Source organism: Triturus cristatus, chromosome 1_2 (genome assembly GCF_964204655.1).
Source record: "Triturus cristatus chromosome 1_2, aTriCri1.1, whole genome shotgun sequence".
Classification (NCBI taxonomy): domain Eukaryota; kingdom Metazoa; phylum Chordata; class Amphibia; order Caudata; family Salamandridae; genus Triturus; species Triturus cristatus.
In genome coordinates this window covers 591,970,846-591,988,370 of record NC_140580.1, presented here as the reverse complement: position 1 = coordinate 591,988,370, position 17,525 = coordinate 591,970,846, and the positions used below count along the sequence as shown (strand labels likewise).

General features: G+C 43.0%; 1 protein-coding gene across 5 annotated transcripts in view; it reads right to left on the bottom strand.

The window, feature by feature from the left end:
- Window positions 1-17,525, bottom strand: part of LOC146867704 (glutathione S-transferase omega-1-like) — a 481,051-nt gene that overhangs the window by 263,479 nt on the left and 200,047 nt on the right. For 3 of the 5 annotated variants that reach the window (XM_085607050.1, XM_085607035.1, XM_085607044.1), the window contains exon 3: window positions 1,021-1,098. The exons of the other annotated variants lie outside the window; for them this stretch is intronic. In XM_085607050.1, the coding sequence (XP_085463176.1) occupies window positions 1,021-1,045 (25 nt within the window). In that variant the 5' untranslated portion in view covers window positions 1,046-1,098. The remainder of the gene's footprint in view (window positions 1-1,020; window positions 1,099-17,525) is intronic. 5 annotated transcript variants of the gene reach the window in all.

Sequence of the window (17,525 nt, the reverse complement as noted above, 5' to 3'; positions counted from 1 at the left end):
CCTGGCCTGACAGTTCGGGCTGGAATGTTCCCATGGGAAGCAGGGTTAAAGCTGATTTGCATACGGTTGGGTCCAAACTGGAATGGTGCGGTGAGCAAAAAAACGATGGATTTAGGCCCAAATCTCTTACTTGGGGTGAGTGTTTGACATAGTTCAGCATTCCGTCCATCATTCGGTCTTTTTTGCCCTTGCAGAACCGGGGCCAAAGACACACTCTCTGTCTCAGCCTGGCACTGCAGAGAGGTGGATTTACTTCTGGTCGTGACACAGGTGAGCGCAGCACCATAGGGAAATGGGGGCGAGCTGCTTAAAGCACAACATTTTCTATAACTTTTTTGTTGATCTTCCATCTTCAGGTAGGGTAACCAGAATTTAAAAATCCAAAACCGGGACAGTTCCTAAAAATAGGACTACAATTTTACTTCCACTGAGTGCACAGAATGACAACGCTCATAAGCACAGAATTACAGAAGAGACAGTAAGAACATAAATAAAATGCAATTTTTAAAGCAAGTATCATGTCTGTTAATCAAATTGCTATCTTTTAACAGATGCTAACTATCCCTGCTTTGGAAAACATAAAAAGGCAACTCCCACCATTTTCAGTTGACCCTCTAAAAACCGTGACATAAGTAACATTTCCCAAAATCTACCAGGACAGCTAGTGAAAAACCGGAACTGTCCCAGCAAATCTGGGATGCCTGGTCACCCTATCATCAGGTAACTCAATAAATATGTTGAAATATATCATGAAAGATGCAGTTTCGAGTTCTTTTTTGAGCTTTTTGTCGATCAACAGAGTTTAACTTCTGTTACTGACTTCTTTCCATGCACTTCATTGTTGGTTTTATTTGCACAAAAGTTTCCCTCCAAGTGTCACGCATTTAGTCGTTGAATGTCACTCATAAGAGCACTGAAACCATCGAATGGTCACACATAGGCAGTCTGAAAACTTGACAGCTACAGTCATTCACCTCAGCTGCCGCCCACTTCGAACTCTATGTCAACCAGATATTTTACCTTTCCTTCTACTCTTCTCCGACATGGCCACTTGTGACTTTCACTGACTCGGCGAATATAGCACGGCGTTCCAGAATCCTAAAAAACAAAGCGCACAGAGTGAGCTTCCACGGTCAGGCGGGCGGGGAGTTACTGGAAGGCGACATTGCTTCTCACGAGGGGTAGTCTGCCTACATGCCTACACTTTCGTACCCAAGCGTCCCATAGGTCCAGCAACGCCAACACTGCAAAAAGAAGGAAGCATACACGCTAACGGGCATTTCTTAATGCACTTTCTGGCACTCTGGCATATACCCGCCCTCTAAGCACAAGAGGAAAGGCAGCCTCTCCTCTCATAAAGTGAGAGAGAGCAACAACACGCAATGAAGAGAGGGGTCGTAAGATAGGGTGAAAAGAAAGTAAAACAGTGGGGGGAGACGGAGAGTAAAAGGGAGCGAGATGCTAAAGAGATACACGGAGAAACCGAAGCAGGGAAAAAAGGGCGATAGGAAAACTATTAACAAATTGAAGGGGGCAGCAAGGAGGGAAAAGACGCACTATTGATAGACGAGAAAGATAACTGGTAGAGCAAAAGAGAAAGAAGTAGAGATCAGAGAGAGGAGATGGAAGTGAGAGACTTGACAGGGAATGAAGGAATAAAAATGGTGCAAAGAATTGTGAGAGAAAGTGAAAGACAGAAATGTGAGCGAAAGTGAAAGACGAGGACCAACAAGAGAGCGAGGGCACTGGAGGAAAGAAGAGGAGGTAAAAGGTGAAATTATATTTGTGTGAAAAGAGTATAGATTCATGAATTGTTTCCTGAGAGTCAATGTAGGGATTGCAAAGACATAAGCAAAGCAGGAAAAAAACAAACGGACTGAAGACCGCGCTGGGGAGGTACTCCCAGGAGAGCACAGAGAAAATAATAAACCACAGTGAGGGCAAAAGAGATAGAAATGGGGACGAAATGAGAGAACAACTGACACAGCATACTGAAACAAGCATTGGTAAAGCCAATATGTCTTGCCTTAGCAATCAAACTTTTGGCAATTCTTGTTTTGCTTTGTCATGGTTTTGGCAGCACTTTATTGTTCAGGAAGCTGCCAGGCCCTCGTAAATCTAAACAAAACATTGGTTAAAGGCAAAAACGCTGTTTTGGTCTACAAAAGCATACATCACCATATTACTCCCTAGCGCTGAAGGGAAGTGCTTTGATTGTTTATGGGTTTCTTGTGAAAGGTGAGCAAGCCGATACTCATAGTGAAGTCAGCCAATTGCTTAGTAGGCTGACACTTTGCTTCTTGATGCATGATGGAGTGGGTGAGGAAAACATGAATGATAGAACCACAGACTAATGTAAAAAGTCTGGCTGAAAAACCCTTTAGGGAACTATATTACACATAATTTTAGCAAAATCAAAATGTCTTTGCTAACACAGACTTAAAAAATCCAGTCGATCTGACATTGGCTGACAACTCTTTGACTTTGGGAAAGAAAGAAAGAAAGAAAGAAAGAAAGAAAGAAAGAAAGAAAGAAAGAAAGAAAGAAAGAAAGAAAGAAAGAAAGAAAGAAAGAAAGAAAGAAAGAAAGAAAAAGAAAGAGGAAGGCAAGAAAAAGGAAAGAAGGAAATAAAGTAGGAAAGTAGGAAAGAGAGAGAAAGGCAAGAATGAAAGTAAAGCAGAAGAAAGAAAAGGAACAAAGGAAAGAAGAAAGAAAGAAAGAAAGAAAGAAAAGAAAGAAGGTGAGAGGGAAAGAGGAAAGAAAGAAAGGAAGGAAAATGAACGAACGAAAGAGGAAGAAATAAACAGTTTAGAAGGAGAGCAAGAAGGAAGGAAAGAAAGAAAGTAAGAAAGAAAGAAAGAAAAAAGAGGATTACAAAAGAAAGAAAAAGTGAAGAAAGAAGGAAAGAAAGAAAGAGGGAAGAAAAGAGAAAAGGAAAGAAAGAAGGAAAGAAAGAAAGAGAAGCAACAAAAGAACAGAAGAAGGAGAGAGAAAAGGAAAGAAGGACAAAAAGAAGGAATGATAGACAGGTAGGGCTGCAAAGATAGCCACCCTCATGAGCTTATATTCTGAGTTCATGTGAGCTGCTGGTATAGTGTGAAAAAGCAGCAGTCAGCTAAGTAAAGGCCAGTTCAAAAGACTTTTACAAAAGAATTGGCAGAAGACAGGAACTGATAAAGCTGGAATGTGCCCAGTGCTCTCATCTGGTAGAAGGCGACCTGTTATCACATCAGGATTTACAACAAAGCAATAGTAAAGTAAAAACAAAAACACAGACACTCAATGGAACTACCTTGCGCGTGGATGTGCGCCTTGTGAAAATTCAGTCACTCGAAGTGAACATAGGGGCCGAAGTAGGCCTACCCATTGGTCCATGCTGTATGCTGTAGTGGACGGAAGCAAAATGAGACTGACACAAGAACAGACTAATACATGAAGAGTGGTGACTGAAAGCCCCTTTATGTAATTATATTTACAATCAAAAGGTCATGGCTACCGCTATACCTCAAAAGGAGAAACCGCACAGGAGTACTGAGGAGAAAAGGACAGTCTGAATTGAGGGAAAGGAAAAAGAGCAACAAGGAGAAACAAGCATTGGCAAATGCACAAGGTTTCGCCTATTTGAATAATAATACTTTTTTTGTGTGAAAATTTTAGCTTGGTGAGCAGCAAGCAGTTGTGCAATATAATTTGAAGAAACCCCATAAAAGTATATTTTGGTGCATAACCTCACAAAGGTTGAGAATAGGCCCAACCAGCATAACTGGACATCATTATACATTCTTTTGAAATACAGTATTTGATGAAATGAAATGAAACACAGTATTTGATAAAGCGCACAGCTACTCAAGCTAGAGTGTCCTGGCGCATAGACAGCGGGGGGAAATGAGTGGAAGAAACCTGTTATTGATTAAAGAGCCATGTTTTCAGATTCTTTCTAGAGGAAAGTAAGTCAGTGTCAAGCCTCAGAGTCACCGGAAGGCTATTCCATAGTTTTGCGCTCATAAAGCCGAAAGATCTACCACCAGTACGAGCACGGTGCATTTTGGGCACAATGGCCAGGTTGGCGTTAGAAGAACGCAGGGGTCTGGATGTGGAGTAATGGTTAACTTGTTTAATTAAATATCCCGGCTCCAGCCTTGTGGAAGGCTTTAAAAAAGGTGGTCATAGCCTTAAAGTCAATCTGCTCTTTAATGCGGAGCCAGTGTAAGTATTTAAGAATCAGGGTAATACTAGCTCTAGGTCTTGATCTCACGATGGCTCTGGCCGCCGCGTTTTGAACCACTTGCAAATGCTGGATCAAGGATTTGGAAAGACCAAGGTACAGGCAATTGACATAGTCAGGCTTTGATGTCACAAGAGCCTGCACCACTATCCTTCTACTTTCCAGCGGTAGACGCGGCACATTTATTTTAGCATTCTGGAATGTACTGATATTGAGTAATATATTGACCACTGGCTCCATTTGGCATAATTGACTCCATCTTTTGTAACAGACTCCATTTTCTGAGCTCGCACGTAGCTGCAAAGTGGGGAGGGCATGTTTTTGCTCTTCACTTGTTTTTCACTCCTCACCGATGAGAGTGAACTGGAACATGTTGTGTGGGATGCGTGCTTGGTACCTTTCAGGGAATGTGTGGAATGTACAGCTCTGTCTCGGAGTCAAAATACGGGAGCCTGGCCAGCCTCTGTCTTGACCTCGCCACAGACCGGTACGGCCAGCCCATTTTTTTCCAATAGAAGGGGGCAAGGTTTCTAGAATCTTCGCCTCACGTTGAGTAAAGGTATTAAAGCTGGTGGTCTTCACGGGGGCAGGTAGTAGCTCATCACAGAATAGACGTACTGCTGTGAAACTGACGGAACTTGGGTCCCAATCGAACTCCTTCCTGGGCTGTCGATGGGCTTCTCCAGCTTGAGTTGGCAAGGATGTTGCATGATCGATCGGTGAGGTGTTCCTTACTTTATGTATATAATTTCTACATTTCTTTGCTCCATGTATATATGCTACATTTTATTCTGGTTTTGCACTTGAGTCATTTGATATTTGGGAGTCTGCATTAACTGATATATTTTGCCTTCCTTTCTAAAATATTGAATTAATAAACATGTGTGTGTCACTTTAAATGCACCTGAATTTGTCTTCTTGCCTCGCCTTAATAGAGTGCTGGGTTTCGTTTTATCGCCTCGTCTTTTGGTAATGCTGTTTCATGTGTGTTGTTTAAAGGCGCAGTAGTGCATTTGCCTCCTCTTGGGAGTGCAGGGTCCAGGTGTGTCCTATTGTGTCAAAATTACAATCACTACATCTTGGTGTCATGAACAGGATTCGAAAAGAAAATTAAAAGGGGAAAGAAAAATGCTTTCTAGAAAACCGAAGGCAGATTCCCAGATACAATTGAGATACCTGGATGGGAGATAGCCACATATGGTACGCTTGCCCACAAGTGGGCTAATTGCGCTGGGCTGAGTGAAAATTGGAATGTGTGTTATGCTGACGCTGAGCCAGCACAAGTGGTTGCGTGTTTGCAAAAAGTACCTGTTGAAAAAGGAAAAGAGCTTAGCACGTTAGGACAATGGGGCTGGATCCTCTTATGTGCTTATCGTAAAATGCATGAAAAATGTGTTCAGCTGCATCACGAACGTGAAAAAATAGAGAAACAGTTTGTCGAAGCCAAAAATACCTCTACGATGTAAACCTGTCAGAATAAGTTATTACAAGATAAGATGGAAACTTACCAGACTGTGGCAGATAAGGCTGCGGTTCGTATCGCGCAATACAAGTACAAGAAAAGGAGGGGAAGGGTTAACAAGAGAAAAGTACGTTTAGCTATTGCAAAGGTAGGAATTGACTGGGACCCTGAAACATGGGTTGGAAATATTTGGGATTCTTCAGAGTTTTCAGACTCTGGAGGAGAGTGTGATCAAGTTGGCAGCCAGGGTGAGTGGGAAGAACGCAAAGTGGTTCAGGAGCAGCCCATATATCGTCAAAAGATACAGGGTGGTCCAAATTATCCACAAGCGGTTGCAATGGATTGTATGGAGGATTTTACTCAGCAGGAGATTAATGACATCTCAGACAGATTCCGACAAAGACTTGGAGAATCTCTGCTTACATGGATGGTGCGGTTGTTTGATATGGGCGCTTCTAGCGTAATATTAGATTATGGAGATGCAGTGAAATTTTGTACACTCAGTACTGATTCTACAGTGCAGAAGCAGATTAGGAATTACAGTGACAATAATCAAATCAGCCTGTTGCAATTGGCAGTGGTTGGATGTAGTCATAAATACCCAACAGAGTCAGACTGGCCAGTGAATGATAAACCTTGGTATACACTGAGAGATGCTATACAGAGGCTTAAGGAGGAGGTGATGAAAACTGCTCTTTTCCTGGATAATGCACATAAATTGATGGATGGGCTGTTGAATGTGTCTGTGCAAAATAAAATAATCCGTTTGGCTCCCCCTGCTTACAAACAAGTGATGATGACTTTGCTAATTAATCAGACTTTGGCGCAGGTGGTTGAGGCAGAGCGTGAGTTGGGAGAGCTGGGGGACTGGATAAAGACTGAAAGAGCTTCCAGGTCTGAGACTTGTACAGACAATAACAGGCTGTCTAGAAGAGGCATGTTTTTGGCTTTGTTGAAGGATGGAGTGGAGAAAGAGAAGATAGATGGAATAGAGACTGAAAGTCTGTGGGAGATGTATCGGAAAAGAGGTTTGGATAAGAAGGAAGGAAGTAGGAGAGTGAATAAACAAAATAAAATGCGAAGAAAGCCAGAAGTGGATGAGAAGGAAAAGGAGGGTGAGAGAGCTGCCCATTTGAGTATGAAGGAAGGGAGAGATTCAGAAAGTGAATGGCTCAGGAATTCCTCCCTCGAGGATATGACAGGTTGTACCCGGATTTGACCTGGGCAAAGGTTGACAGATTTAAAGCAGATTAGGAAATAGGTCAAGCTCTGGTACAGAGATGGGCTCGCAAAGAAAATAGACCTAGAAATTCATTGGAAAAATCGTAATGTTCAGAGGGCCCGAGCCCTAGTAGATACCGGAGCGGAGGCCACTTTGATATATGGAAATCGCAAAAAGTTTAAAGGACAGTATTTCACAATCACAGGCTTAGGCGCAAAAGAGACACCAGCAGCGCAGACAAAGGTTCAAATAAAAATTGGGAGAATACCAAAAAGAGAGTACACTGTATTGATTGTGCCCCTCTCTACATATATTATTGGAATTGATATCTTGAAGGGAATGACTCTGTCTTTGGAGGATGGGTACTATCAATTTGGATCAAAGAAGTACATTTCAATTGGCGCCGTAAGGGTGGGTCGCTTGAAGATTTCTCCAGTGAAGGTGCCCCAGGCTACTAAGGTAATTCATTTGAAACAGTACAGAATTCCAGGAGGGCATGAGGAGATCAGTGCAACCATACAGGACTTGATAGAGGCAGGGGTGGTGACTCCATTCACTAACGCCTGGAATAACCCCATGTGGCCTGTGCGCAAAAGTGACAATACTTGGCGCATAACAGTTGATTATCGCGAATTGAACAAGCACACACCTCCTTTGACTGCCGCTGTCCTAGATACTGTTACTTTAATTGAGAAAATACAGAAGCATACTGGGACTTGGTATGCGACTATTGATATTGCCAATGCTTTCTTTTCTATACCAATAGCCCATGATTGCCAAGAGCAATTCTCGTTCTCTTGGATTGGTAGGCAATTCATGTTCAGAAATTTGCCCCAAGGGTACTTACATAGTCCCATCATCTGTCACCGGCTGGTGGCGGAGCACTTAGATGAGGTGCCAGTTATTCCTGGGGCACAGCTTTGCCATTACATTGATGACTTGATGATACAGGGAGAGACACAAGAGCAGGTTCAGATTCAGCTGGAAAGGATTGTGGAGCATTTGCAGAGCAAAGGGTGGGAGATAAATCCCACCAAATTACAAGGACCCTCTCAAAGTTTGAAGTTTTTGGGTATTCAGTGGCATCAGGGACACAGAGAGGTGGTGCCCCAGGTGAAACAAAAGATCAAAGAATTTGCTGTGCCATGAAATAGGAAGGAAGCCCAGAGGTTCATTGGATTGTTTAGTTTTTGGAGACAGCACATCCCTCACTTGAGTATGATTTTGGCCCCTTTGTACAAAGTTACGCGAAAGAAGAATGCATTTGAATGGGGAGAGCAACAGCAAATTGCATTTGAACTAGCAAAAGAGGCTATACAGCGCGCTCTGGATTTGTGGCCTGTGTGGGAGGGGGATGTTGAGCTGAATGTGACAGTGCAAGGACTGTATGCTAATTGGAGTTTGTGGCAGAAACAAGGACAAATGAGGGTGCCTTTAGGATTTTGGACAAAGAAATTGCCAGATGCTGGAGAGCGGTACACTCCCTTTGAAAAACAGTTCCTTGCATGTTATTGGGCCCTGGTGGATACTGAGCAATTGACCTTAGGGCACAATCTGATTTTGAGACCTGAGATTCCTATAATGCAATGGGTGATGAGTTCCCCCAAGGCTCACAGAATAGGACATTCGCAAGAGGCCAGCATAATCAAATGGAAGTGGTACATACAGAATAGGGCCCGAGTAGGTTCCAAAGGCACTGCGGTGTTGCATGAGCAGGTGGCGCAAGCCCCAATGGGAGATACAGAGGTGTTGCATGATGTACCTGAGATACAGTAGTCTCCTGTGAAGTGGGGTAAGCCATTTGAAGATTTGTCCTTAGAGGACATGAAGCATGTGTGTTTTACTGATGGTTCAGCCAGGTATGTAGGGGCTAAAAGGCACTGGAAGACGGTGTCGTACAATCCTGTAACCAAGAAATTGTTGACCACTACTGGAGAGGGAAAGTGTAGCCAGTTTGCAGAACTATATGCTGTGTATCAAGCTTTGAAGCAAGAATTACTAGGAAAATGTCATATATACACTGACTCGTGGTCCATTGCCAATGGGTTAGCCACTTGGCTTCCCACGTGGCATGCCCACAACTGGATGATAAATACAAAGGAAGTGTGGGGTAAGGAACTGTGGAAAGAGATCTGGGCCATGTTGCCACAAAGCACAGTTACCGTGTATCATGTAGATGCTCACTGTTCCACCGACTCACTCGATCGCTGGTTTAATTCCCTCACAGATGAAAAAGCTAAGATTTTGGCGGCCGAGGTGGCAACGCAAGATTCTGACCTGGTTGGGATTGCGAAGTGGGCACATCAGAAGTGCGGACCCTTTGGAGAACAGATTACTAGCAGGAGGGCAGAGAATAGAGGGATACACATTCCCCTAGATCTGATTAAAACTATGATCTTGCAATGTCCTGTTTGTCAGAATACCCAACATAGATCAGTCCCACAGATAGTGAGAGGCCAGTTAGGCAGAGGAAAATTACCAGCACAGATCTGGCAGATTGATTACATTGGGCCCCTGCCAACTAGTCGAGGATGTCACTATGTGTGCACAGCTGTAGACACATACTCTGGATATTTGATAGCATTTCCATGTAAACGTGCTACTCAGTTGAACACATTGAAAACCCTAGACTTGCTGATTTTGTATTATGGAATTCCATTACAGATTCAATTCAATTCAATTCAATTCCTACCCTGGGCCTTATACATTTCCATTGCTGGACCAACAATTTTATGTGTGCACTTCCCAGACATCTTTGCTAACCCCCAGCTGTCTGTGTCAGCTTTAAGCTGGCCTTTTTAATTTGTGCGGTCCACTCCATTTTGTCGGAGAGTGTTAGGCCTAAGTAGTCAAAAACAGACACTTTCTCTAATGGTTTCCCATCTAAAAGAGGGTTCGGTCACGTGGTGTTACCTCCATTAAAAACCATAAATTTTGTCTTTAGTGAATTAATTTCCAAACCCATTAAAGATTCAAAGTGACAATGGGTCTCATTTCAAAGGCAAATTGGTGCAAGAATATTGTGTACAACACAACATTGAGTGGGTCTTTCATATTTCGTATTACCCGCAGGCTGTGGGTCTGATTGAGCGCATGAATGGATTGTTGAAAGATCAATTGAGAAAGTTGTCTGATGGGTCATTGAAAAATTGGAGAGATCATTTAAATGAAGCACTGCAAATACTGAATAATAGACCCTTAGCAAATGCAGAAACCCCTTTGATGCGAATGCTAACCCCAGCCTTGAAGATTCAGCCTCATGTAGCCACCAATACCCTTCACTACTGGGAGACAGCTCCTGGAGTTTTGGCTCCATACCGGGCAAAACGGAGGCTGCAGGTCTTGATCTGCCTGCTTTGAAACTGTACGGACTCAAACCAAGGGATATAGTACTCATTGAGACAGGAGTGGGAATCCAGATTCCCCCAGAGCACTTTGGTTGATTATTTCTCGATCTGAATTGGCTCTAAAGGGCATTCAAGTGCTGGGAGGGGTCACTGATGCAGACTATCAAGGTGAAATCAAGGTCATCCTATCTACCTACTGCAAACTGAAGCTAACTGATATAAAAATCAAACGTCTTTCAGCTAGGATTCTAGGGATAGCCAGAAAGGGCCCCAGGAGGGAATAAGGAGGGATCAGAGCAACCCTAAAATTATTAACAAAAAACGAGGATTATCATGTGCACTGTTAAATGCCCGGTCACTTATTAAACATAAGTATGAATTTGGCCTTTTTGTTAATTTTAATGACCTGGATCTCATCTTCGTCACGGAAACCTGGGCGGATGAATCCTCAGGCCCAGATCTGGCGATAGCTAATCCACCGGAGTTTGCAATAGCTAGGAAGGACCGGCAGAAAGGGAGGAGGGCTGGCGATAATTTACAGAGATTATCTAAAAGCATCTTTTAAAGCTACCCCTACAGACATACATGCCGAGGTGCTCTCTTTTAAGATAGCAGCCAGTCATGTCTTATCGTTCAATGGACTGCTAGTGTACAGGCCGCCGGGTTCCAGAAATACATTTTTGCAAACCATGGGCGAGCTCTTGGAATACAAAGTAAATTCTCAAAACGTCACCATTCTAGGTGAATTCAATTTTCATTTAGACATCACGTCCGACAAAGATTCACAGGCCTTGATGGACCTAGTGACAGGTGTAGGTCTAGAGCAGCTGGTAGTAGGATCTACTCATCTCTTGGACGCCGTTTTTTCATATTGTCCTCTCCTTAAATTCAATAGTAACTTGCAACTACCGTGGTCAAACCATTCGGCAGTAATGCCAACCCTTGATTTACCGCCTTTAATAGGCTCTAAGCACGATCCAGCAAGTAGCTTTAAAAGCTACTTGTGGCAGCAGCTTGATAAAATCTCTTTTACTGATCAATTGAATCAGAGCAAACCCTGCCTTTCCACAGATCCAGGAGTAGCCTCCTTACAATACCATAATTGGATTTCAGCAGCAGCTCGTATTACCATCCCCCAGAGAGCTGGAAAATCTAGCAGGACTGCACCGACTGAACCTTGGTTCTCTGAAGAACTAAGATCATCAAGAAGACTCTGCCGTAGTCGAGAAAGATGCTGGCATAAACATTATGATCCAAGGGAAAAAGAAAGATACAAGTCAAGATTGGCACAATATTAAGAATTGATTAAAAACACTAAAATCAGATATTATTCAGAAAGAATAGAAGGGGCACAAAACAACTCTAAGGAGCTGTTTGCAACAGTTTTGAAACTTAGCCATTTGCAGGAGACTAGTCAAAGCACAACAGATCAAGCGTTCTGTGACAATTTGGCCTCATATTTTTGTGATAAAGTCTCTGCTATCTACAACACATTCACGGTACATTCGGTTAACCCACTAACTGTTCAGGCTCCACTAACTGATATTAAAAATCCACTATTAGGCTTGTCCATCTCGGTCCATGAACGCACTCCACTTTTTACATTTTACACCAATGTCTCATGAACAAACCGCAAAGATTCTGGTAGCAGCTAAGTCAGGATCCCCTTTGGACCCTTGTCCTCCGAGAATAAGCCATATGTTTGTTGAGACACTCGCCTGCCCTCTCATGGAGGCTCTAAACACCGCCATTGAAACTACAACTTTCCCCTTGTTGTGGAAAAAGACATCTATTTTACTTTTACTAAAAAAGCCCAATTTAGATAAAACTGATGTAGGAAACTATCGTCCCATCTCCCGCCTACCTCTACCGGCTAAGATTCTTGAAAAACATTTGAATCAGGAACTAGGTGCCTTTATTGAGAAAAATCAGGTCCTAGATCCTACCCAGTATGGTTTTAGAAGTCAACATAGTATTGAACTGGCCTTGCTTACAGCTACCGAGGAAATCAGACTGGCAGTTGACAAAGGAGGATCGGCAGCTTTGATACTGCTAGATCTGTCAGCTGCCTTTGACACAGTAGACCACGGCATACTAATAGATCAGCTTCGTGAGTGGTGTTCGGCCCTCGCACTCAAGTCATTTCTGCATGGTAGGGTACAATTTGTTGAAATAGGAGGTTTTAAATCAAAATGTTTTAGGCTCCCATGTGGGGGGCCCCAGGGCTCATCCCTGAGCCCTACCCTTTTCAACATTTATGTTGCTCACCTGGCTCGTATGATCAAAACTCATGGTTTTGAATTGGTGTCATACGCAGACGACATGCAGATTATTATCTCAAGCAAAAAACAGGATACGGCATTGAAGTTCATGGAGTGCGTGAGAAGTGTTAGCGAATGGATGGCCGAAAACTGCCTTAAGTTAAACTCGAATAAAACAGAGGTTTTACTTTTCGGCAAGGATACAACATTGTGGTTCTCAGAGTGGTGGCCATTAGAATTGGGAACTGTCCCCGTCCCAGTCACTAAGGCTAAACATCTTGGAGTCATTATGGACTCCATCCTCTCCTTTTCCCAGCATGTAAAAATGCTTACTGCATCTATTTATTACACCTTGAAAATCCTGAGGAAAGTAACCCCTTTTATTCCAACAAACCTTCAGAAAACTGTGGTGTCAGCCTTAGTGTAATCAAAACTCGATTACTGCAATGGGCTTTTGGTTGGAGTAAACAAATCGGTTGTAGCAAAGCTACAGCACTTCAGAACTCCGCCGCAAGGCTGCTCTTTGGATTATCCAAATACACATCAGCTAAACATGCCCTCAACACTCTGCACTGGCTACCTATGGAGAAGCATATAAGGTGTAAAGCCTTATGCACTGCCTTTAAAGCATTACAAAATTCAGGTTCTAGTTACCTGATAAAGTGCTTTAAATGGAATTTCCCTGGACGTACACTTCGGTCGACTTCACTGAAGTTAGTAACAGAGCCTACGTCCCGTCTTCAGAGATGGAGTGGTAAAAGTTTCTTCAACATTACTACAAGATGGTGGCATAAGCTACAATTTTATTTGAGGAATGCTTCTGAGTTGCTGTTTTTTAAGAAGGGACTAAAGACATGGCTCTTTACTCTGTAACCCTGCGTAAAGACTGGAAATATGACATCTATTGTATACTGTGTGCCGATTCTTCAAATGCCTAGACACCCTTGGGTAGCAGTGCACTATATATATATACTTAAATAAATAAATAAATAATAGTGGAGACGCTGATTTGATAATACAATCTGGAGACATAGTTGCTCAAATAGTGATCATGCCAGTATACTGAGGGATAGTCAGGAAGGGGACTGAGGGTTTAGCTCTACTGACAAGTATCCAGGAGCCAAAGTGTGGGTAGAATCTCCAAATGGTCCCCCAGAACAGGCAGAGGTTATTGCAACAGGAAAGGACAATGTCCTTTTAGTCAGGAAGCCAGGGCAGGAAAAATGGGAACATGTGCATGCTGATAAATGTTACTTGCTAGAATGAATAATACCTGTTTGTTCTCTGTTCTTGTAGATCACAGCATGGCGTGTCTGTGCTCTGCTTGTGCTCGCTGGAGTGTGTTCGAGTGTGGCCGGGAGGGTCCGGGTGCCCCTTACTCCGAAGTGGCCAGCCGACTGCGCAAATCAACAGCACTGCTGACTCGGCCTGACAATGTGTGGTCTATCTTGCACAGACAGTCCTCAACAGGTCGTACTTTTGCATGACAAACATGAAAAGCACCATGGATATTATTTCCATGTGCCTCATAGCTATACCTACCCCTGTTGATGTGCCGTTGCAGACATTCAATGTCACAAATGCAGATGAAGCAGTGGAGGAACATGATGTGAAAACTCACTTGTCACCTTATGAGTTTTGCCGATTTTGTCCAGAAACTACTGATGATGATTGGAAAAATCTAACACAAGATAACGTTCAACATCTCTGAAGGCGACAATTGCTATAATTTGAGTTGTGACCCATTACCATTGGTAAATGTGCTCAAATACAACTTGAAGGAAGTGAATCGCGAATGACGTGGGAACAACAAACTCTATGCAGAAATAGAAATGAAAGTACATGCAGAAATATGCAAAACCACATGAGGTGCAAAATTGTAGTATCTGCTGCCAGTCATTTCAGGCAGGTCAAATTGCCTGTAGGGTGGTTATTCTCATGTGGTGATGTTACATATACGTATATTCCAGCAAATATCACAGGTGGACCGTGTGCCTTTACTAGATTAGGCCTCATGATGTTCTCATTAGATCCATCATCACGTTCGGAGTACCAGAGAAGCTGTTCAACTCAGTGAACATTGTGATTCTGAAATTCATTTATTATCTAAGTCTGAATATATTAGTTTAGCTGCTTCAATAGTAGGAATTCCAGGCATAACCATTTATAATTCTAGGGCTGTTAGTGAATTAGCATGTTTGATGGTGAAAAATATTAATCATACATCAGTTGCTTTAGCGGAATTATTATAAAATGTGTGAGGGATAAGAAAGGCTATATTACAGAACAGAGACGCAATTGTTTATTTACTCTTAAAACATGATCACAGATGTTCAGACTTTGAGGGAATGTGTTGCTTTAATCTCTCAGATCATTCTAAGTCAATTCAATCCCACATTGACGCTTCACACAAGTTACTTAAAGATGTCAAGCAGGATGTAGAAAAAGGGTGGTGGGATTGGTTGTTCGGGTGGTTGCCGGATTTTGTGAAACTTCGCTCTGTTCTAGGTGGGATAGCATTAGCAATATGTATCTTGATATTATTATGTTGTTGTATCCAGTGTGTGCCTAATCTCGTCTAGGCTTCGACCTAAAGCAGTTGATCTCAGACCAATATGTTATGAAAGGCAATGGTCAAAGGGTGGAATGTACTGATATTGAGTAATATATTGACCATTGGCTCCATTTGGCATAATTGACTCCATCTTGTGTAATAGACTCCATTTTCTGTGCTCACACGTAGCTGCAAAGTGGGAGGGCATGTTTTTGCTCTTCACTTGTTTTTCGCTCCTCACCGATCAGAGTGAAATGGAACATGTTGTGTGGGATGCGTGCTTGGTACCTTTCAGGGATTGTGTGGAATGTACAGCTCTATCTCAGAGTCAAAATACGGTAGCCTGGCCAGCCTCCGTCTTGACCTCAACACAGACCAGTACGGCCAGCTCGGATATTTCCAATAGTAGGGGGCGAGGTTTCTAGAATCTTTGCCTCACGTTGAGTAAAGGTATTAAAGCTGGAGGCCTCCGGGGGGGGGGGGGGGCAGGTAAAAGCTCATCACAGAGTAGACACACTGCTGTGAAACTGACGGAACTTGGGTCCCGATCAAACTCCTTCCTGGGCAGTCGAAGGGCTTCTCCAGCTTGAGTTGGCAAGGATGTTGCATGATCGATCGGTGAGGTGTTCCTTTCTTTATGTATATAACTTCTAAGTTTCTTTGCTCCATGTATATATGCTACATTTTATTATGGTTTTGCACTTGAGTCATTTGATATTTGGGAGTCTGCATTAACTGATATATTTTGCCTTACTTTCTAAAATATTGAATTAATAAACATGTGTGTGTCACTTTAAATGCACCTGAATTTGTCTTTTTGCCTCACCTTAAGAGAGTGCTGGGTTTCATTTTATCGCCTCGTCTTTTGGGAGTGCTGTGTAACGTGTGTTGTTTAAAGGTGCAGTGGTGCATTTGCCTCCTCTTAGGAGTGCAGGGTCCAGGTGTGTCCTATTGTGTCAAAATTACAATCACTACAGGAGTACACCGAAGCAAGCGCCAGTAAGATTATGGATCTGAGATTGCATTGACAATGTTTTGTCTATGACAATTCTGAAGTTTTTGGCTTTCTCTTTTTCAGCGGGTAGGGGTGGCAGATCCTTGGGCCACCAGGTACTCCAATCGGGTAGTTCTAGTTTTCCAAAGAAAAACAACTTCAGTTTTATCCAGATTACACTTGAGCTGATTAACCTTAAGCCAGTTAAAAACCTTTGTTAGGCAGGACTTGATCTTTGCCCCCTTCAAAGTCGGAGCCTTTGTCGCAAGAGAAGATAAGCTCAGTGTCGTCAGCGTAAGAGACAATTTTGGCGCCCTCTTCCTCTACCATGGATGCCAAGGGAGAAAGATAAATATTAAAGAGGGTAGGGCTGAGAATGGATCCCTGGGGTACACCAACATTAATGGCGGGAACTGGAGAGGAGAACGGTGGGAGCCAGATGACCTGGGTTCTGTTACCCAAATAGGAGGACATCCAAGTGAGGGAGTCCCACCCAGGCCAATGTTTTTAAGTCTGTTTAAGAGCCTCACATGTGGGACCGTATCGAAGGCCGCTGACAAACCGAGCAGTATCAGAACGGCCTTGCCTCCCTCGTCTAATTTGCACCTAATAAATTCTGTCACTTCCAGCAACGCCGACTCAGTACTAAAATTTGCCATAAGGCCAAACTGGGATTCATGAAGAAGCTTCCCATCTTCAATGTGTTTTTGCAGGGCTTTGTTTACATGCTTCTCTAATGCCTTAGAGAGGGCCGGAAGCAAGGAGATCAGCCTATAATTGGCAGGATTTGTCGGATCAGCGGTCATCTTTTTCATCAAAGGATGAATCTGTGCGCTCTTCCACAGTTTAGGTATAATGTCTGGGGAGAGAGAAGTGTTTTAATAACTATTATGGTAAATACATTTTGCACAGATTTCAAAGTTTACCCGTGTTGTCTACCACAACATCTACTGTGCTGCAGGACCTGCTGGTAGGGGGACATTTCAGAGGATACAAAAATATTTTAAAAAACAGAAGGATTGTAGGAAAGTAGGATATGCATTCATGGTTACCCCCACTTTTTGCTGGTGTCAGTCTGGTTTCTGACTAGTCTTACTGGGATCCTGCTAATCTGGACCCCAGTCTCTGTGCCTACTCCCTAAATTGGACCATGGTGAGTACCTAGGTACCCCCACATTGGCTGGGGGACCATTGTAAATCCCTAGTATATGGTACTAGGTTACCGAGGGCATAGGTACACCAGGGGTCGCCCATGGACTGAAGCATGCATTATGCCACCCAGGGGAGACAACTCAAATTGTGAATACAGGCTTGCCATTGCATCCTGTGTAAGCTGGTGCTAGCACTACTTACAACAGATATAAGGTTTCTTATATCTGAGGTCACTACACCTAAAACCTATAAGTCATCTCTAACGCAGGCCTTTCAATCCTAAAGGCAGGGTTCTTGGTTATAAGTGT